At 46.5% G+C, this 23,155-nt stretch overlaps 2 protein-coding genes across 2 annotated transcripts; one reads left to right on the top strand and one right to left on the bottom strand.

Annotated features, from left to right (window-relative positions):
* Positions 1-11,279: 11,279 nt before the first annotated feature.
* Positions 11,280-12,820, bottom strand: smim8 (small integral membrane protein 8). Its single transcript, XM_079831363.1, has 2 exons — positions 12,594-12,820; positions 11,280-11,656 (listed from the first exon to the last, which is right to left on the bottom strand). The coding sequence occupies exons 1-2, from the start codon at positions 12,747-12,749 to the stop codon at positions 11,501-11,503; spliced, it is 312 nt and encodes a 103-aa protein (XP_079687489.1). The 5' UTR covers positions 12,750-12,820; the 3' UTR covers positions 11,280-11,500.
* A 2,514-nt stretch (positions 12,821-15,334) lies between these two features.
* On the top strand, positions 15,335-22,387 carry gjb7 (gap junction protein beta 7). Its single transcript, XM_079831357.1, has 2 exons — positions 15,335-15,374; positions 20,550-22,387. The coding sequence occupies exon 2, from the start codon at positions 20,562-20,564 to the stop codon at positions 21,354-21,356; it is 795 nt and encodes a 264-aa protein (XP_079687483.1). The 5' UTR covers positions 15,335-15,374; positions 20,550-20,561; the 3' UTR covers positions 21,357-22,387.
* Positions 22,388-23,155: the final 768 nt, after the last annotated feature.

The raw sequence follows: 23,155 nt of genomic DNA, 5'->3' as shown, positions 1-23,155 counted from the left end.
TCTCTCACACACACACACACACACAAACAAACACTCATGAGGTGCTCTCTCACTCTCTCACACACACACACACAAACAAACACTCATGAGGTGCTCTCACTCTCTCACACACACACACACACACACACAAACAAACACTCATGAGGTGCTCTCACTCTCTCTCACACACACACACACACAAACAAACACTCATGAGGTGCTCTCTCACTCTCTCACACACACACACACAATCTCCACATCACACGCTTGTACATCATCATTATGACAAAAAGATGAAGTTATGACATACCAACTTATATTTATTACAAAAAATCTAATTTACAAAAACTTGAAACTGCCCAAGTCATAATTATCACAAAACAATTTCGACTTTTTAATGACTTGTCATGTCAACTTTATCTCAGTTTCGACGTTTTCTGTGATCATTTCAACTTTTTAATCTCATAAATGAGTTATTATTGTTTATTATGGGGCGGAAAGTCTTCCGGCGGTTTGAGGAGAGACTCGCGAGCTGAAGCGGTTTATCGCCGCGGAGCGACACACACACACACACACACACACACACTCACCATCACACACACACACACTCTCTCTCTCTCTCTCTCTCTCTCTCTCACACACACACACACACACACACACACACACTCACTCATTACGCTCTAATTACTGAGGAGAACCCGTGAGGTCGCACGAGACTCAAACGAGCACTTGTTGCTCACCTGCGCGTGCACGGCTCATCTCCAGCGGAGCTTCGCGCGCTCTCATCTGCCGCCGCGGACTCCAGAGAAACTCCTCCGGGAAACTTTACACCACACGGACCCTCAGCGGGACGGAGAGGCGCTCAGAGCCGGGGGACGAGCGAGAGTTTCCGCCATGTTGAGCCCGTTCAGCGCGAAACACACGAGCGATCCGGAGCCGCCGCCGCGCGAGCGCGCCTCATTTATAATGTACGGCTGGGGGGCGGGGCGACGGGGCACGCGCACACAAACACGGGCGCGCACTGGATATAGTGAGACAGATATAACGAGACAACATTGTAAATACAAAACAATTCTGAAAAAGAAAAATCTAAACATTAAAACAAAGTTTGGATTTACGTGTGTGGGCCACCTCTCTCTGTCATCTGTGTTACAGTAGATGTGTGTTAATGTACAGTAGATGTGTGTTAATGTACAGTAGATGTGTGTGTTAATGTACAGTAGATGTGTGGTAATGTACAGTAGATGTGTGTTAATGTACAGTAGATGTGTGTGTTAATGTACAGTAGATGTGTGTGTTAATGTACAGTAGATGTGTGGTAATGTACAGTAGATGTGTGTTAATGTACAGTAGATGTGTGGTAATGTACAGTAGATGTGTAGATGTGTGTTAATGTACAGTAGATGTGTGGTAATGTACAGTAGATGTGTGGTAATGTACAGTAGATGTGTGGTAATGTACAGTAGATGTGTGTTAATGTACAGTAGATGTGTGGTAATGTACAGTAGATGTGTGTTAATGTACAGTAGATGTGTGTTAATGTACAGTAATAGATGTGTGTTAATGTACAGTAGATGTGTGTTAATGTACAGTAGATGTGTAGATGTGTGGTAATGTACAGTAGATGTGTGTTAATGTACAGTAGATGTGTGTTAATGTACAGTAGATGTGTGTTAATGTACAGTAGATGTGTGGTAATGTACAGTAGATGTGTGTTAATGTACAGTAGATGTGTGTTAATGTACAGTAGATGTGTGTTAATGTACAGTAGATGTGTGTTAATGTAGAGCCAGCTTCTCTTCTAGAGCCAGCTTCTCTTCTAGAGTCAGTTTCTCTTCTAGAGCCAGCTTCTCTTCTAGAGCCAGCTTCTCTTCTAGAGCCAGCTTCTCTTCTAGAGTCAGCTTCTCTTCTAGAGTCAGTTTCTCTTCTAGAGCCAGCTTCTCTTCTAGAGCCAGCTTCTCTTCTAGAGCCAGCTTCTCTTCTAGAGCCAGCTTCTCTTCTAGAGTCAGTTTCTCTTCTAGAGCCAGTTTCTCTTCTAGAGCCAGTTTCTCTTTTAGAGCCAGCTTCTCTTCTAGAGCCAGCTTCTCTTCTAGAGTCAGTTTCTCTTCTAGAGTCAGCTTCTCTTCTAGAGTCAGTTTCTCTTCTAGAGCCAGCTTCTCTTCTAGAGCCAGCTTCTCTTCTAGAGCCAGCTTCTCTTCTAGAGCCAGCTTCTCTTCTAGAGTCAGTTTCTCTTCTAGAGCCAGTTTCTCTTCTAGAGCCAGCTTCTCTTCTAGAGCCAGTTTCTCTTCTAGAGCCAGCTTCTCTTCTAGAGCCAGCTTCTCTTCTAGAGTCAGTTTCTCTTCTAGAGCCAGCTTCTCTTCTAGAGTCAGTTTCTCTTCTAGAGCCAGCTTCTCTTCTAGAGCCAGCTTCTCTTCTAGAGCCAGCTTCTCTTCTAGAGTCAGTTTCTCTTCTAGAGCCAGTTTCTCTTCTAGAGCCAGCTTCTCTTCTAGAGCCAGCTTCTCTTCTAGAGCCAGTTTCTCTTCTAGAGTCAGTTTCTCTTCTAGAGTCAGCTTCTCTTCTAGAGTCAGTTTCTCTTCTAGAGCCAGCTTCTCTTCTAGAGTCAGTTTCTCTTCTAGAGCCAGTTTCTCTTCTAGAGCCAGTTTCTCTTCTAGAGCCAGCTTCTCTTCTAGAGCCAGTTTCTCTTCTAGAGTCAGTTTCTCTTCTAGAGCCAGTTTCTCTTCTAGAGTCAGCTTCTCTTCTAGAGTCAGTTTCTCTTCTAGAGCCAGCTTCTCTTCTAGAGCCAGCTTCTCTTCTAGAGCCAGTTTCTCTTCTAGAGCCAGCTTCTCTTCTAGAGCCAGTTTCTCTTCTAGAGTCAGTTTCTCTTCTAGAGCCAGTTTCTCTTCTAGAGCCAGCTTCTCTTCTAGAGCCAGTTTCTCTTCTAGAGCCAGTTTCTCTTCTAGAGCCAGTTTCTCTTCTAGAGCCAGCTTCTCTTCTAGAGCCAGTTTCTCTTCTAGAGCCAGCTTCTCTTCTAGAGCCAGTTTCTCTTCTAGAGTCAGTTTCTCTTCTAGAGCCAGTTTCTCTTCTAGAGCCAGCTTCTCTTCTAGAGCCAGCTTCTCTTCTAGAGCCAGCTTCTCTTCTAGAGTCAGTTTCTCTTCTAGAGCCAGCTTCTCTTCTAGAGCCAGTTTCTCTTCTAGAGTCAGTTTCTCTTCTAGAGCCAGCTTCTCTTCTAGAGCCAGCTTCTCTTCTAGAGCCAGCTTCTCTTCTAGAGCCAGCTTCTCTTCTAGAGTCAGTTTCTCTTCTAGAGCCAGCTTCTCTTCTAGAGCCAGCTTCTCTTCTAGAGCCAGTTTCTCTTCTAGAGTCAGTTTCTCTTCTAGAGCCAGCTTCTCTTCTAGAGCCAGTTTCTCTTCTAGAGTCAGTTTCTCTTCTAGAGCCAGTTTCTCTTCTAGAGTCAGTTTCTCTTCTAGAGCCAGCTTCTCTTCTAGAGCCAGTTTCTCTTCTAGAGTCAGTTTCTCTTCTAGAGCCAGCTTCTCTTCTAGAGCCAGTTTCTCTTCTAGAGCCAGTTTCTCTTCTAGAGCCAGCTTCTCTTCTAGAGCCAGTTTCTCTTCTAGAGCCAGTTTCTCTTCTAGAGTCAGTTTCTCTTCTAGAGTCAGTTTCTCTTCTAGAGCCAGCTTCTCTTCTAGAGCCAGTTTCTCTTCTAGAGCCAGTTTCTCTTCTAGAGTCAGTTTCTCTTCTATAGCCAGCTTCTCTTCTAGAGCCTGGCCTTCTCGAGGTGTGTGAGCTGCTGCTGAAAGCTGATGTCCCTCTCACTGGCATCTTTAAGACATTTTCTTATGTCTTTCAGGACATTAGTTTCTCCCTCTCCAGCTGCACTACAGCCACAGACACTTCCTGACCTCCTTCCCTGATTTTAATGGAATATGATGATAATGTCTCATATAGTCTACCCAATGCAGTCGTGTCAGTTTTATTATTTGCTGTTTTTTCTGGTTGCTGGTGAACATACTTTCAGTTCTGCATTTTGACTTTGTTTGAACTAAAGAGTTTGAACTTTGGTTTTTATTACAAAAATAGCCAAATCCCCCGTTTTCCACCACTTGAGGGTGAATACAGGGGATTCTGCTGTTCTGCTTAGGCAGCAGCGCCACCTTGTGGTGAAAGGGGGTATGTTTACTGGAACAGGAAGTGTTGTGATACTGTGTGCATGTCAGTTCTGCAACAGAGCAATACACAGATCTTAATCCACAGTTTGTGTAGTGTCCTTATTCACCAACATACAACATGGTGTCAGATAGATTAGGACCCAAAAGTGAGCTTATGTAGCGTCTGATGGTTTATTCACTAGAAAGATAGGTCGTATTTACGCCGTTAAATAAGCTAATTGTGACTGGAAGATGGCATCGTCCATTCCACCCCCGGAGCCGATGAAGATGAAGATGAAGATGAAGATGTCTGGTGACTTGAAGTTTTCGAGCTGAGTTTGACGATTATTTGCTGGCGACCGGACTATGTGAGAAAGATGTGGATGTGCAAGCGGCAACCCTAAGAAGACTAATGAAGACACACATGTACAAGCACAACCTGGGTCTCACACAAGAGCAGCAGAAAGACGTAAAAGCCATACTGGAAGCACTACTTCAGATCCACTAAAAATGTCATCTTTAAGAGGTACGTTTTTGGTGATCTTAGACAAGAGGAGGGTGAGACTATTGATGCTTTTGTTACGAGACTGAGAGAAAAAGCTGCAACATGTGAATATGGAGCCCGAAGAGACCAGCTTATAAGAGACAGGCTTGATCCTGGAAAAACTGACGAGGGTGCGAGACGCCGTCTGCTTAGAGGAAAAGATCTCACATTGGCAATGGCGGTTGAGATTTGCCGCAGAGATTATGGACAATAAGTTGAAAACTATGGCGCTTGACCACTCTAGGCCTGGGGAAAGCCTTAAAGGATTGGTTCACTTTTAAATAAACTTTAGCTGATAGTTTACTCACCCCCATGTCATCCATAATGTCCATGTCTTTCTTTCTGCAGTCGAAAAGAAATGAAGGTTTTGAATTAAAACAGTCCAGGGTTTTTCTCCATATAATGGACTTCAATGGGCTCCAAACGGTTCAAGGTCATCAGTGTTATGCCCTCTTATCAGACGAGCGTGATCTTCTCTGAGCTCAGACATAACTTCCGGCAAGTGAGGTCAAATTAGATTGTGGTCATAGATATATCGATAGTAGATGCCTCATTCTACTGATCCGTACAGTCGTTAATGAGGCATCTAAGTATACATCTATGACCACAATCTCATTTGACCTTATTCTCCGGAAGTTATGGCGGGGCTCAGAGATGATCACGCTTGTCTGATAAGAGGTAAAATAATAGCATAAATACTGCTGGGTTTCTCTCAGAAGCTGATGGTTTGTCTAGATCAGACCCTTATTCATCGTCTGGTGTCGTTTGAAGCTGCACTGAAACTGTCATTTGAACCATTTGGAGCCCATTGAAGTCCATTATATGGAGAACAATCCTGGACTGTTTTCATCCAAAACCTTCATTTCTTTTCGACTGCAGAAAGAAAGACATGGACATCTTGGATGACAGGGGGGTGAGGAAACTATCAGCTAAAGTTTATTTAAAAGTGAACTAATCCTTTAATGTGGCAGAAGGACAGCGACGGCCATCAAACCATCAAACCTGCAAGAGCATGAGAGGGACTGTGGCCCTCAACACAGACCTGCCCAGCATTTGGGAAAGCACCCCCAATCTCTTCGCTAAAGTATGCATGAAAAGAGGCCAAAACACACGCCAGTTTCACACTATGGACGCCCCCTCTGAAGAGGACCAAGATGATAATAGTGGAAATCTGGGCCAGATACACACGGCAATGAGCACAGGAGCAGTGCACACACAGGGGAAGAAGTGGTTTGTCAGAACGGGCCCCGGAGACGCCAGCTAGACTCAACCTGATGAGTATCAAAGATAACATCACCCAGGACGCCCTTCAGCCTAGTCTCACCAGACCGAAACTTTACAACAGTTCTTGGATGAACTCAATGGGCCTGTTCAGCACTCAGTGCGTCACTAGAGGCAAGAGACGGAGAGAGATTGTGAAATCCGGCCAGAAGCCACTACTTGGTGAGATGGTGGTCCAGTGGGTTAAACCATGGATCTGATATGCAGAAGGTTGCTGGTTCGATCCCAGCGGACACCACCAGTGTGTCCTTGAGCACTTTACTCCAGGGGGATTGTCCCTGTAATAGGGGCACTGTAAGTCGCTTTGGATAAAAGCGTCTGCCAGATATGTAAATGTAAATAAAATGTAAATGTACTTTCGGTTTCCACATGTGAGGATCTCGGGCTGATACGTTTCACCATTCCTGAGGAACTGAATAGTGTAGTAGAGCACAACACGTTGAGCATGCTGACTAAAGAGAGCCTCATCAGCACGTACCCTGATGTCTTCAACGGCCTCACTTTGAGCTGGACAGCACTGTGTTCTCCCAGAAGCGTACCAGTGGCCCTCAAGGCAGCCGCTAAAGCGCAGTTGGGTCAGTATGAAAGGGATGGACATTAGTCACAGTCACACAACCCACTGACTGGAAAAGTAACCTGGTCATAGTAAAGAAGCCAGAGAAACTTAGGCTCTGTGTTGACCCCTGAACCGAGCTCTCAAGCAGTCCCATTATGCCCACCTTAGCTGATGTGCTGTACATCTCCACGCTAGTGGACACGGGACCCGTTCTACAGTGCCATCTGGATGAGGAGAGCATGACCACATTCACCACACTGATGGACAGATGCAGGACAGTGAAACTGAGGCGGAGTCTGAAGAAGCTGCAATTTCAAGTTAAGGAAGTCCGACAACACACCGAGAAGAATGAGAGTCTTCAGATGCTCAAGACTGCTTGAAGGATGGCCAGACTGCAGAGAGGAGACGCCCATAGTGATTAGAGGGAACTGGTCCATCAGAGACGAAATCAGTGTGCAAGATGGCGTACTCTTCAGAAGCCAGCGTGTTATCATTCCTAAAACGTTGCGACCGGAAACGCTGGGACGGATTCACTATAGGGGCAGAAGCTTGCTATAGGTGCTCTATTCTGGCCCAACATGCAGCGGGAAATCAAAGACAGAAGGAGACCATGATGTCTCACCCACTACCCACACCTCCTTGGCAGATGGTGAGCATGGACTTGTTCAACCATGCCGGACAGGATTTCCTGCTTGGTGTAGGCCACTACTCTGACTTACATTTACATTTACGCATTTGGTAGACGCTTTTATCCAAAGCGAATTACAGTGACATTTACAGGGACAATCCTGCTGGAGCAACATGGAGTAAAGTGCTCAAGGACACACTGGTGGTGACCGCTGGGATCGAACCAGCAACCTTCTGCATATCAGATCCATGGTTTAACCCACTGGACCATCAGACTTCTGGGAGGTCGATCTGCTTCCTGACCTCTCCGCTGAAACTACGGTCCTGAGGTGCAAGGCTCAATTTGACACCATGGCACACCAGACCGGGTCATTTCTGACTGCGGATGCCAGTTTGCATGTGGAGCCTTCAGGGCATTTGTGAAAGAGTGGGGCTCATGTTACCTCATCGCCAAGACACCCGAAAGCCAATGGCAAAGCAGAGTCGGCAGTGGAGGTCGTAAAAAGTGAGATGGTGGTCCAGTGGGTTAAACCATGGAACTGATATGCAGAAGGTTGCTGGTTCGATCCCAGCGGACACCACCAGTGTGTCCACTTTACTCCATGTTGCTCCAGGGGGATTGTCCCTGTAATAAAGCCACTGTAAGTCGCTTTGGATAAAAGTGTCTGCCAAATGCATAAATGTAATAAATGTAAAAAGCCTGTGCAGAAAAGCCGTGTTCGCTGGTGAGGACCCATGGAAGCTATTCTCCATTGGAGAAACACGGCCACAGAAGGACTGATGTGGCGGAGACTGAGGATGCAGACCAGCTCCTGATGCCCCGGGTCATCACTGAGATCCCGGACAAACTGTGTGTGAAGCACAAGATTGCAAAACTCAACTATGACAGATCAGCCAAAGATTTACCTGAGCTGAACATCGGCAGCCCATCCGGATGAACCCGCTCCCTGGGGCCAGGACGGGCCGGTGGAGGAAAGGGTCCTATGCTAATGTGGAGAGGACAACATACCCTCACCACAGGGCCGATCTTAGACCAGCGGAGAGAGTCTCCTCACTCTCATCAGGGCATCAGGAGCATCAGGAGCATCACCTTAGACCAGCGGAGAGAGTCTCCTCACTCTCATCAGGGCATCAGGAGCATCAGGAGCATCTCTGGAGCATCACCTTAGACCAGCGGAGAGAGTCTCCTCGCTCTCATCAGGGCATCAGGAGCATCAGGAGCATCAGGAGCATCACCTTAGACCAGCGGAGAGAGTCTCCTCACTCTCATCAGGGCATCAGGAGCATCAGGAGCATCTCTGGAGCATCAGGAGCATCAGGAGCATCAGGAGCATCACCTTAGACCAGCGGAGAGAGTCTCCTCACTCTCATCAGGGCATCAGGAGCATCTCTGGAGCATCAGGAGCATCACCTTAGACCAGCGGAGAGAGTCTCCTCACTCTCATCAGGGCATCAGGAGCATCACCTTAGACCAGCGGAGAGAGTCTCCTCACTCTCATCAGGAGCATCTCTGGAGCATCACCTTAGACCAGCGGAGAGAGTCTCCTCACTCTCATCAGGAGCATCTCTGGAGCATCTCTGGAGCATCACCTTAGACCAGCGGAGAGAGTCTCCTCACTCTCATCAGGGCATCAGGAGCATCTCTGGAGCATCACCTTAGACCAGCGGAGAGAGTCTCCTCGCTCTCATCAGGAGCATCTCTGGAGCATCAGGAGCATCACCTTAGACCAGCGGAGAGAGTCTCCTCGCTCTCATCAGGGCATCAGGAGCATCTCTGGAGCATCACCTTAGACCAGCGGAGAGAGTCTCCTCGCTCTCATCGGGGCATCAGGAGCATCTCTGGAGCATCACCTTAGACCAGCGGAGAGAGTCTCCTCACTCTCATCAGGGCATCAGGAGCATCTCTGGAGCATCACCTTAGACCAGCGGAGAGAGTCTCCTCACTCTCATCAGGAGCATCTCTGGAGCATCTCTGGAGCATCACCTTAGACCAGCGGAGAGAGTCTCCTCACTCTCATCAGGGCATCAGGAGCATCTCTGGAGCATCACCTTAGACCAGCGGAGAGAGTCTCCTCGCTCTCATCAGGAGCATCTCTGGAGCATCAGGAGCATCACCTTAGACCAGCGGAGAGAGTCTCCTCGCTCTCATCAGGGCATCAGGAGCATCTCTGGAGCATCACCTTAGACCAGCGGAGAGAGTCTCCTCGCTCTCATCAGGGCATCAGGAGCATCTCTGGAGCATCACCTTAGACCAGCGGAGAGAGTCTCCTCGCTCTCATCAGGGCATCAGGAGCATCTCTGGAGCATCACCTTAGACCAGCGGAGAGAGTCTCCTCACTCTCATCAGGAGCATCTCTGGAGCATCTCTGGAGCATCACCTTAGACCAGCGGAGAGAGTCTCCTCACTCTCATCAGGGCATCAGGAGCATCTCTGGAGCATCACCTTAGACCAGCGGAGAGAGTCTCCTCGCTCTCATCAGGAGCATCTCTGGAGCATCAGGAGCATCACCTTAGACCAGCGGAGAGAGTCTCCTCGCTCTCATCAGGGCATCAGGAGCATCTCTGGAGCATCACCTTAGACCAGCGGAGAGAGTCTCCTCACTCTCATCAGGGCATCAGGAGCATCTCTGGAGCATCTCTGGAGCATCACCTTAGACCAGCGGAGAGAGTCTCTTCACTCTCATCAGGGCATCAGGACCATCCCTGGAGCATCTCTGGAGCATCACCTTAGACCAGCGGAGAGAGTCTCCTCACTCTCATCAGGGCATCAGGAGCATCTCTGGAGCATCCCGGGGACGCACATGCAACAGAAGAACTTCTTTTCTTTTTTGATGCTTGGATCTTGAGCACAGAATCACATGGACAACACTCACACATCATGTGAAGTTTCCTCAAGATTCTCTGATTTTAACTCCTCATGATAATGTAGTGTGTCCGCTGGAATATAATGATAATGTCTGATATAGTCTACCCAATGCAGTCGTGTCAGTTTTATTATTTGCTGTTTTTTTCTGGTTGCTGGTGAACATACTATCAGTTCTGCATTTTGACTTTGTTTGAACTAAAGAGTTTGAACTTTGGTTTTTATTACAAAAATAGTCAAATCCCCCGTTTTCCACCACTTGAAGGTGAATACAGGGTATTCTGCTGTTCTGCTTAGGCAGCAGCGCCACCTTGTGGTGAAATGGGGTATGTTTACTGGAACAGGAAGTTAAGAGTGTTGTGATACTGTGTGCATGTCCGATTTTCTACACCTATATGGCTAGGAACTACTTTCTCATTCCTGCGTAATAGTCGCGGATCTTCTCAAGCCTGATTGACAGCTGACTGTGGAAATGCAAGTGCGAAGAGACTTTGCTTTTCCGCAACGCGCGATTGAGTTTGGATTATGTCACATTTTATGTGTCCACAAATTGAAAACGCAAAAATTCCTATTGAAAATTGTCCGCGATATTCATCCATAGTGTCTCACAGTACATGAGGTGAAGTAAACACCCTTCTGTAATAACTGACATGAACACACACATTTCACCATCACAAGACCTGAAAGTGTGTTAGTGAAAAATAAAAACTCTAGTTTCTGTCGTGCGTGAGTGAGAGAGTGTGTGTTTGAGAGAGAGTGTGTGTGTGTGTGTGTGAGAGAGAGAGAGAGTGGATGGATGGAGTGATGAAAACACCAGCGGAGAAAAGATGAAGCGGGAAAAAATCTGTTGTTTATTTCCAGAAATAATGCACAGATCCCATACATCCCATAATCTCCCAACTGTGTTTACATGAGGACCCGCCAAAACAGGGTCAGTGTGAGATCCGTGAGGTCAGCACTGCCTCCTGCTGGAGAGACCACACACACACACACACACACACACACACTCACACACACACACTCACACACACTCACTCACACACACACACACACACACACACACACTCTCTCTCACACACTCTCTCTCACACACACACACACACACACACACACACACACACACACACACACACACACACACACACACACACACACACACACACACACACACACACACACACACACTCACACTCACACTCACACTCACACACTGCATGAAGCAGGAGGGAGAGAGCAACACTTCACTCTACTGACACGTCCAGTTCATGTTCATCAGTTATTCCTGAGTGATCAATGTCCAGTGATGATGATGATGAAGGTCAGTCCCATCTGGAGCTCCTCCTCCTCATATATCTCTCTCCTTCACTGATGATGATGATGATGATGATGATGAAGGTCAGTCCCATCTGGAGCTCCTCCTCCTCATATATCTCTCTCCTTCACTGATGATGATGATGATGAAGGTCAGTCCCATCTGGAGCTCCTCCTCCTCATATATCTCTCTCCTTCACTGATGATGATGATGATGAAGGTCAGTCCCATCTGGAGCTCCTCCTCCTCATATATCTCTCTCCTTCACTGTCCACAGCCTCATACAGCTGGTCCGTGTCTCTGATGGCGTGCAGATAGCCCAGGTACCCGACACACAGAGTGAGGGTCAGCAGCCCGGCGGCCATCACCCCTTTATTCTGCAGGAGAAGAGATGAAGAACAGATGATGAGATGAAGAAGAGATGAAGAGGTACAGGACGTTACAGAGACAACACCAACACACCCCGGTCCGCCAGAAGCTAGATATTTTACTTTATAACGTGTCAAATATGGATATTTTTCTCCCACAAACACATGGCTTCGCTTCAGAAGGCCTTTATTAAACCCTGGAGCCGTGTGGAGCAGTTATATGACGGATAGATGTGCTTTTATGATGGATGGATGCACTTTTATGGTCTTCAAAACAGAAGCAGTCATTCACTGCCATTATAAAGCTGAAGAGCCAGGACATTATAATTTAACTCTGATTGTGTTCATCAGAAGAGTGTCTCACACACACACACACACACACACACACACACACACACACACACACACACACACCTAGGATGAGCTGAGGGACAGTAAATCATGGGCTCATCTCATTTTAGGGTGAAATATCCCCTTAAATACGTTTTTAAACTAAAACTAAAGATAAAATGAACAAACCGTTTCAGTAATTATTGTGTGAAAATGAATTTAGTTATTCTTGTCCATCAGCAGTGTCATTTTCACAATAAAAAAGATAAACGTCATTATTCGCTTAAAAAACTTTAGATTATGACATAAAAATAAAATTATAATAAAAATACTAAGTCATATGGTATAAAATTTGAAATTGAGGTATACATTATGACAAAAGTCATATGAGATTAAAAAGTCGAAATTATGACTGTCATGCGTTTTAATGTTAATTATAAGCTATAATTTCTATTTACTATCACCAATTCGACTTTTTACTCACATGATTATGACTTTTCACCTCATAAAAACGACCTGTGTCATAATGTCGGGTTTGTATGACCTTGTTATGGTGTGTGTGTGTGTGTGTGTGTGTGTGTGTGTGTGTGTGTGTGTGTGTGTGTGTGTTACTCGCCGGTCGGATGAAGAGTTCCGGGTTCACGGCGCGGAAAAGTGTGGTGGTTTTTGCGGCCCGGAGCCCCGGACTCGAGTAGCTGCTTCTGTCCGGCCGCTGAGCGCCTCCTCTCCCGCTGTCGCTGCCGCCGCTGCCGCTGTCCTGCGCGGGACTCATGATCTCCTCACAGCATTCACACACTCACAGGAAACACACCATCCACTGTCACACACACACACACACACTTCTTCTTCGGGGTGTTACAGCAGCTGCTGTTGCATTACTGCCACCTTCTGTTCTGTATTAAAGTTACTTTATTCTAGTCGTCGTTCCTCACTAGCGCTTTATCTGCACATTATGCCTTTCATAATCTGAACGTGACTCTCTGTGTTTCCTGTACTGGACCCGAGTCGCCATTTTCTGTCCTTTAGTGAGTTTCCTCATGACATTGAGAGATCACAGGATCGATGACAGAGCTGCCAACTTTCCGAGAAATCTTGTAGTGAGATTTGGTGGGGCCAACCAAAATTTTGTTGCCATACAAAGCACATTTTTGTTTGCCTCATTCAGCATATATATAGTGAGGAAAATAAGTATTTGAACACCTGCTATTTTGCAAGTTCTCCCATTTAGAAATCATGGAGGGTCTGAAATTGTAATCGTAGGGTCATGTCCACTGTGAGACATAATCTAAAAAAAAAAAATCCAGAAATCACAATGTATGATTTTAACTATTTATTTGTATGATACAGCTGCAAATAAGTATTTGAACACCTGATAAAATCAATGTTAATATTTGGTACAGTAGCCTGTGTTTGGTCAAAGGTTTCCTGTAGTTTTTCAGCAGGTTTGCACTGCAGGAGGGATTTTGGCCCACTCCTCCACACAGATCTTCTCTAGATCAGTCCGGTTTCTGGCCTGAGTTTGAGCTCCTCCACAGATTCTCTATTGGGTTTCGGTCTGGAGACTGGCTAGGCCACGCCAGAACCTTGATCTGCTTCTTCCAGAGCCACTCCTGGTTCTCCTGGCTGTGCTTCGGCTCATTGACCCAGCCTCGACCCATCTTCAGCTCTAACTGAGGGAAGGAGGTTGTTCCCCAAAATCTCCTCCTCTCCTTAATACAGTGCAGTCGCCCTGTCCCATGTGCAGAACCCCCACAGCATGATGCTGCCACCCCCATGCTTCACAGTAGGGATGGTGTTCTTGGGATGGTGCTCATCATTCTTCTTCCTCCAAACACGTTTAGTGGAATTATGAGCAAAAAATTCTATTTTGGTCTCATCTGACCACATGACTTTCTCCCATGACTCCTCTGGATCATCCAAATGGTCATTGGCAAACTTAAGCCGGGGCTGGACATGTGCTGGTTTAAGCAGGGGAACCTTCCGTGCCATGCATGATTTCAAACCATGACCATCTCTTAGTGTATTACCAACAGTAACCTTGGAAACGGTGGTCCAGCTTTTCTCAGGTCATTGAGCAGCTCCTCCTGTAGTTCTGGGCTGATTTCTCCCCTTTCTTAGGATCATTGAGACCCCACGAGGTGAGATCTTGCATGGAGCCCCAGTCCGAGGGAGATTGACAGTCATGTTTAGCTTCTTCCATTTTCTAATGATTGCTCCAACAGTGGACCTTTCTTCACCAAGCTGCTTGGCCATTTCCCCGTAGGTTTAGGGGCAGGGGCAGTGTGTGTGTGTGTGTGTGTGTGATGGGTAGGTTTAGGGGCAGTGTGTGTGTGTGTGTGTGTGTGTGTGCGTGTGTGTGATGGGTAGGTTTAGGGGCAGGGGCAGTGTGTGTGTGTGTGTGTGTGTGTGTGTGTGTGTGTGATGGGTAGGTTTAGGGGCAGTGTGTGTGTGTGTGTGTGTGTGTGTGTGTGTGTGTGCGTGTGTGTGATGGGTAGGTTTAGGGGCAGGGGCAGTGTGTGTGTGTGTGTGTGTGTGTGTGATGGGTAGGTTTAGGGGCAGTGTGTGTGTGTGTGTGTGTGTGTGTGTGCGTGTGTGTGATGGGTAGGTTTAGGGGCAGGGGCAGTGTGTGTGTGTGTGTGTGTGTGTGTGTGTGTGATGGGTAGGTTTAGGGGCAGTGTGTGTGTGTGTGTGTGTGATGGGTAGGTTTAGGGGCAGTGTGTGTGTGTGTGTGTGTGTGTGTGTGTGTGTGTGTGTGTGTGTGTGTGTGTGTGTGTGTGTGTGTGTGTGTGTGTGTGTGTGTGTGTGTGTGTGTGTGTGTGTGTGTGTGTGTGATGGGTAGGTTTAGGGGCAGTGTAAGGGGATAGAAAATACGGTTTGTACGGTATAAAAACCATTACGCCTATGGAATGTCCCCATAAAACATGAAAACCCAACATGTGTGTGTGTGTTTAGTGTGTGTGTGTGTGTGTGTGTGTGTGAGAGTGTACACATCAGATGATTCCATCAGTAATTCATCACACACTCATTAAACCTGCATGTGTGAGTGATCGAGTTACTCCGAGTGTGTGAGTGTGTGTGTGTGTGTGAGAGTGTGTGTGTGTTTGTGTGTGTGTGAGTGTGTGTAGGCCCCAGGGCCCGTCAAGGACACGAGTGTGTGTGTGTGTGTGAGCCGTTTCCACTGAACTCGACCCGCAGACGCTGTTGACACTAACACTACAGGTGAGGAGGCTTCTGATTGGACGGCAGTCAGCTGATGCTGGCAGAGCCATGGTTACCAAACAGGTGGAGCTCGACGACAGGTGTGTTTGACTATCAAATAGCTCTCACACACACTCACACACACTCACACACACTCTCACACACTCAGAGCGGAGACGGCATCACACACACATCACAGGTAACGTCCTCGCCTTAATGTGCTTTATCTTCACATGAGTCTGATCTAAAGCTGTTACTCTGCACCAGTGCTTTACAACATCACTAACACACTACACACACACACACACACACACACACACACACACACACACACACACACACACACACACACACACACACACACACACACACACACACATATACAGTAAAGATGTGTGTGTGTGTGTGTGTGTGTGTGTGTGTGTGTGTGTGTGTGTGTGTGTGTGTGTGTGTGTGTGTGTGTGTGAACAGCTGATCTACACTGGAGTGTGTGTGTGTGTGTGTGTGTGTGTGTGTGTGTGTGTGTGTGTGTGTGTGTGTGTGTGTGTGTGTGTGTGTGTGTGAGAACAGCTGATCTACACTGGAGTGTGTGTGTGTGTGTGTGTGTGTGTGAGAACAGCTGATCTACACTGGAGTGTGTGTGTGTGTGTGTGTGTGTGTGTGTGTGTGTGTGTGTGTGTGTGTGTGTGTGTGTGTGTGTGTGTGTGTGTGTGTGTGTGTGTGTGAGAACAGCTGATCTACACTGGAGTGTGTGTGTGTGTGTGTGTGTGTGTGAGAACAGCTGATCTACACTGGAGTGTGTGTGTGTGTGTGTGTGTGTGTGTGTGTGTGTGTGTGTGTGTGTGTGTGTGTGTGTGTGTGTGTGTGTGTGTGTGTGTGTGTGAGAACAGCTGATCTACACTGGAGTGTGTGTGTGTGTGTGAGAACAGCTGATCTACACTGGAGTGTGTGTGTGTGTGTGTGAGAACAGCTGATCTACACTGGAGGAATATTTCCCTGATTTCTGGAGTTATGATCAGATTCATGAGCAGATGTAATGTTTGGCTGGTACTGTTTACTATAAATAATGTTGTTGTGACCATCACAAACGTTCCATTACTGTCACTGGAGTGTGTTCATACTGTGTTAGATGTGTGTGTGTGTGTGTGTGTGTGTGTGTGTGTGTGTGTGTGTGTGTGTGTGTGTGTGTGTGTGTGTGTGCTGCTGTGAGGAAGTGTGTGTATGAGTATAACCTGATATCTGTGCTCTCGCTCTCATACGCAAATGTGACATTAAACACGCGTGTTAGAGATTCACTTAGTGAAATAATCTACAGATGCTTCATGTATGTGCCATAATCAAAGGCTCTTCATGAACACTCGATGCCAATAGAAGGTCAGATAGAGTGAGTTCTGCTGCCATTAAAGGATTATTAATAATTATATTATATTAATATAACTGACCTGGTGTCTCTGAGTCTGCAGAAGAAACCCATGAAAGATTCACTTCTGTGTATGTTTTGGACAAAGGGCCACCATTTTGTTTATCGATGATGTCAAACGGCTGCTACTTTACCACAACACAACTACAACACAACTACAACACAACTACAACACAACTCCAACCAAACTCTAACACAACTCCAACACAACTCCAACACAACTCTAACACAACTCCAACACAACTCTAACACAACTCCAACACAACTCCAACACAACTCCAACACAAACTCCAACACAACTCCAACACAACTCCAACACAACTCCAACCAAACTCTAACACAACTCCAACCAAACTCTAACACAACTACAACACAACTCCAACACAACTCCAACACAACTCCAACACAACTCCACAACTCCAACACAACTCTAACACAACTACAACACAACTCCAACACAACTCTAACACAACTCTAACACAACTCTAACACAACTCTAACACAACTCCAACACAACTCTAACACAACTCCAACACAACTCCAACACAAACTCCAACACAACTCCAACACAACTCCAACACAACTCCAACCAAACTCTAACACAACTCCAACCAAACTCTAACACAACTACAACACAACTCCAACACAACTCCAACACAACTCCACAACTCCAACACAACTCTAACACAACTACAACACAACTCCAACACAACTCCAACACAACTCCAACACAACTCCAACACAACTCCAACACAACTCCACAACTCCAACACAACTCTAACACAACTACAACACAACTCCAACACAACTCCAACACAAACTCTTACACAACTACAACACAACTCCAACACAACTCTAACACAACTACAACACAACTACAACACAACTCCAACACAACTCCAACACAACTCCAACACAAACTCCAACACAACTCCAACACAACTCTAACACAACTACAACACAACTCCAACACAACTCCAACACAAACTCTTACACAACTACAACACAACTCCAACACAAACTCCAACACAACTCCAACACAACTCCAACACAACTCCAACACAACTCCAACACAACTCTAACACAACTACAACACAACTCCAACACAACTCTAACACAACTACAACACAACTCCAACCAAACTCTAACACAACTCCAACACGACCACAACACAACTCAGATGATGGCTGTTCTGTTGTGGTAAAATAGCAACAGTAGCGCCAGTCGCTCGCCGAGAGCAGCTGTTGGACATCATCAATAAACAAAATGGCGCCCCTTTGTCCAATACAGTGGGGCAAAAAGTATTTAGTCAGCCACCAACTGTGCAAGTTCTCCCACTTAAGAAGATGAGAGAGGCCTGTAATCTTCATCATAGGAACACTTCAACTATGAGAGACAGAATGAGAAAAAAAATCCAGAAAAGCACATTGTCTGATTTTTAAAGAATTTATTTGCAAATTATTGTGGAAAATAAGCAAGATTTCTGTCTCTCACAGACCTGTAACTTCTTCTTTAAGAGGCTCCTCTGTCCTCCACTCCTGTATTAATGGCCCCTGTTTGAACTGGTTGTCAGTGTAAAAGACACCTGTCCACAATCTCGAACAGTCAGACTCCAAACTCCACTATGGCCAAGACCAAAGAGCTGTCAAAGGACACCAGAAACTAAACTGCAGACTTGCACCCGGCTGGAAGACTGAATCTGCGATAGGTAAGCAGCTGGTGTGAAGAAATCAACTGTGGGAGCAAGACATACAAGAGCACTGATAATCTCCCTCCATCTGGGGCTCCATGCAAGATCTCACCCCGTGGGGTCAAAATGATCACAAGAACCACACAGGGGGACCTAGTGAATGACCTGCAGAGAGCTGGGACCACAGTAACACAGGCCACCATCAGTAACACACTCCGCTGCCGCCAGGGACTCGAATCCTTTAGTGCCAGACGTGTCCCCCTGCTGAAGCCAGGACATGCCCGGCCCGTCTGAAGTTTGCTAGAGAGCATCTGGATGATCCAGAGGATTGGGAGAATGTCATATGAACAGATGAAACCAAAATATAACTTTTTAGTAAAAACTCAACTTGTCGTGTCTGGAGGAGAAAGAAGAACGCCTTACCTACTGTGAAGCATGGGGGGGGGGGCATCATGCTCTGGGGCTGTTTTTCTGCAAAGGGACAATGACGACTGATCCGTGTGAAGGAAAGCTTGAATGGGGCCGTGAGTAAAAACCTCCTTCCATCAGCAAGGGCATTGAAGATGAAACGTGGCTGGGTCTTTCAGCATGACTATGATCCCCAAACACACCGGCCGGGCAACGAAGCAGTGGCGTCGCAAGAAGCATTTCAAGGTCCTGGAGTGGCCTAGCCAGTCTCCAGATCTCAACCCCATAGAAAATCTGTGTTGCCCAGCGACAGCCCCAAAACATCACTGCTCTAGAGGAGATCTGCATGAGGAATGGGCCAAACTACCAGCATCAGTGTGTACAAACCTTGTGGAGACTTACAGAAAACATTTGACCTCTGTCATCGCCAACAAAGGGTATTGAGATTAACTTTTGTTATTGACCAAATACTTATTTTCCACCATAATTTGCAAATCAATTCTTTAAAAATCAGACAATGTGATTTTCTGGATTTTTTTTCTCATTCTGTCTCTCATACCCCTTTTCCACCAAGGCAGAGCTAGAGCTAGATCGGAGCCAGAGCCTAGTTTCAAATCGGTTCTTTGTGTTTCCACACCCAAAGCCCCAGCACCGAGCCAGGAGAAGTGGTTCTTAAGTAGCACAAAAACATTGCTGGGCTAGAACAGGGCTAGAAGTAAGAACCGCTAGCGTCAGGCGCTGGGGGCGGGGTCAACAAGACCAACACACACTGGAGATCCGCCATTGTTGAAATAGCAGCTAATGGAGCTAACAGCTGCTGCTCGTTTGTAATCTCCGTCTATACAAATTACGGCGAACTGCATGAATGCGTTGGATTCGCTGTGTTTGCGTTGTGTTTTGATGCCGATGTAGGATCGTAAAGCCATGAGCATCAACAGTAACGCAACGTTTGCATTGTTGATGGAAGGCTTGTTCGCAGCGGTGCTGTGCAGAGACCGATCGCCGTATGATAACCAGTCCAGCGAGAGCACATGACTCCTTATGCTTTAGATTCACTCATGTGGTTTTTATATATCATACGTGGATCGGTCTGCACAGCGCCGATGCATCTCGAACAAGCCTGGTGTGTGTGTGTTTCCCGCTGCCCAGGGTTGCCAGGTTTTCACAACAAAACCCGCCCAATTGCTACTCATAACAAGCCCAATCGCGTTTCAGGGGGGCTTCCCCGGTAAAAAGCACATTTGGGGGTAAAATATGTGTTTTTTTGGCATGGTTGCCTACTAAAATTCGCATTTCCGGGGCTAAATATCACATAATTGGGGTCGCCTCAACCCACGGACATGAAAAACAGCCGCGGCAACAGTGATGAAGTAGCCGGACTTGGCAACACTGCCGCTGTCTCGCTAGCGTTGCTGAGAAAGATGAGACGGATACAGTGACGTAAGACCGGCTCTGTTGTGGCTCTCAGCATGTGGAAAAGCAAACCGGTTCTTAGAAGCTCCTCAGTCGAACCAACTATGAACTGGGATTAGCTCTGGCTCTGGACTAGCTCTAGCACTGCCTTGGTGGAAAAGGGGTATCATAGTTGAAGTGTTCCTATGATGAACATTACAGGCCTCTCTCATCTTCTTAAGTGGGAGAACTTGCACAACTGGTGGCTGACTAAATACTTTTTTGCCCCACTGTATATAGAACGTAAATCTTTCATGGTTTTTTTTACTACACATCTCAGTTAGAGACATCATGTCAGTTATATTGAGTCTTAAGTCCCTCTAAAGCACCCTGTAAAGGAGCCCACCCCTGGCGCTCCTCCGAGTGTGTAAGGTGTGTGTAACCCTGCGTCTCCTCCTCCACAGGCCCGATGAATCATGAACTGGGGGTTCCTGGAGAACGTGCTGAGCGGCGTGAACAGGTACTCCACCGTGGTGGGCCGGGTGTGGCTGTCCGTGCTCTTCGTGTTCCGGATCCTGGTGTTCGTGGCGGCCGCAGAGCAGGTGTGGAAGGACGAGTTTAAAGAGTTTGTGTGCAACACGCAGCAGCCGGGCTGCGAGCAGGTGTGCTTCGACCACTTCTTCCCCATCTCGCAGGTGCGTCTGTGGGCGGTGCAGCTGATCGCGGTGTCCACGCCCTCGCTGCTCGTGGCTCTGCACGTGGCCTACCGGGAGCACCGGGAGAGGCGGCACCGGCGGAGGCTGTACCGGGACAAGGGCAGCCTGGACGGAGGCCTGCTGCTCACCTACATCACCAGCCTGCTGCTGAAGACGGCCTTCGAGATGGCCACGCTCCTGGCCTTCTACTTCCTGTACAGCGGCTTCCACGTGCCCCGCCTGCTGCGCTGCAGCCAGAGCCCCTGCCCCAACACCGTCGACTGCTACATCGCCAGAGCCACCGAGAAGAAGATCTTCCTCTACATCATGGGCTGCACCTCCATCCTCTGCATCGTGCTGAACGTGGTGGAGATGGTGTACATCGTGTCCAAGCAGTGCTGGAAGTGCTTCAGCAGGAGGTACTCTCCGGTCCGGCCTGAATCCTCCATCTCTAACCCTAACCTTAACCCTAACCCTCAGTCTAACTCTAACCCTAACTCTAACCATAACCCTCAGGAGGAAGCGCTTTACTCACAGCCGGCCGGGAAGGAGAACCTCACTTTCACTGCCACATGAACTCCTGGATTACAAACACTCACATGCTAATAACTCGAAAAGAGGGAAAGTGAGCACTTCCCACATCTTCTGTTGTCATCTGAGGAGAATAGGGACATTAGACGTCAAACTTCCCCTCACACACCATCAGCAAACCACACTCCACGCAGGGGTTTGAGCTGAGAAGTCTTTATTTATTCTCATCTAGTTGGGCACTGTAATATTAATGTTTATTTTTGTATGATAAACAATGTCTATTGTAAAACCAGAACTACTGGATTTGGCTGTACAGCTGAGTCAAGTCTAAAATAAACATCCGTGTCAGATATCCATGGCAGATTAGTGTGTGTGTGGAGAACAGAGAGAAAGATGATAAATCCCATTCCTAATCTGTAGGGTTTAATATGGAGTCGCTCTAACAGCTCCAGCTCTTCTTTCCTCAAGGTTTAGGAGTGTGTTTATGGGGATTCTTCATTAGTGATGTTGGACGAGAAGGCCTGGCTCTCAGTCTCCGCTCTAATTCATCCCAAAGCTGTTCTCCTCCTGAAACTGCCTCATCGTCACGGCATCTCAATAAACCCGTCTCCGGCGTGATGACTCCGATCTTTCGAATATTCTGATCTATTATGACCTCTGACCTGTAAAGTTTCCAGAATAATAATCATACGCTGTTTGTTAATTGGCCAGAGGAGAACTGCCCCCCCGACTGAGCCTGGTTTCTCCAAGGTTTATTTTCCTCCATTCTGCTCCTGATGGGGTTTGGGTTTCCTCTGGCTTGTGTTGCTCAGTTGGAGACACTACATGTTCAACTAAATATCAAAATAAATCTAATTATTAAACTAAATCAACCATATAAACTAAATTACTGATCTAAAGCCCACACTGTCACTGTATGATAATTGAAATGAACTGATGACATCAGCGTTTTCTCCAGAATGGCTATACAGCTGAATAAAATTATGCTGCATTATTTTCCTGTTTAACACTGTAAAGCTGCTTTGAAACAATCTGCATTGTTAAAAGCGCTATATAAATAAAGTTGACTTGACTATCGGGTTGAGGTCAGTCCAGTTCCTCCACACAAACTCCTCATCCATGTCTTTATGGAGACGCTTTGAGCACTGGTCAGTCATGCTGGGACAGGAAGGGGCCGTCCACAAACTGGTCCCATAAAGTTAGGAGCATGAAATTGTCCAAAATGTCTTGGTGAAGCATTAAGAGTTCCTTTCACAATGCAGTCAGGCGAGTCCCGTTCCCCTGGCAACCGCCAAATAAAGATCGACTAATTCCACTAATCCGCTCCGTGTTTTCCCGCTACAGCATTAACAGATGGATTACAGACTGCGATCTAAACACTGCTTGATCTGGAGATAGTAATGTAGTAGTAGGCTAAGTGTGTTTCTGTATTTCTATTGGTAATGTTTTGCTCCTGCTCTTCTAATAGTGCTAACAACTTGAGCAAAATATCCACATTCTAGGGAGATGATTAACTGTCTTCAAATGATTGTACCTGATCTGATCTAATATAAATAACACAACATTTTGCTGTTAAAAAAACAATGACCTCACAGAAAAAGCTCCAGCGGCTCATTCTCTAGCAGACACATTTCCTCTTGTAAAGTATATTTCCCATTGTAATCAATTGTCTGATTTAATACTATCAATAACATAGCTCATTATATTTATATTTTACTAAGAGCATATTAATATTACACTTTATATTACTATTAATATAGTAATAGGCTATATTATAAATGCTCTAAATGAGTTGTATGATAGGGTACAATGCTGGAGCTAAAGACACACCCTGAGAAAAATTT

The sequence above is a fragment of the Gobio gobio genome (genome assembly GCF_949357685.1).
Source record: "Gobio gobio genome assembly, chromosome: 12".
Classification (NCBI taxonomy): domain Eukaryota; kingdom Metazoa; phylum Chordata; class Actinopteri; order Cypriniformes; family Gobionidae; genus Gobio; species Gobio gobio.
The sequence above is the reverse complement of the archived record's forward strand: the minus strand, read 5'-3'. Positions and strand labels throughout refer to the sequence as shown.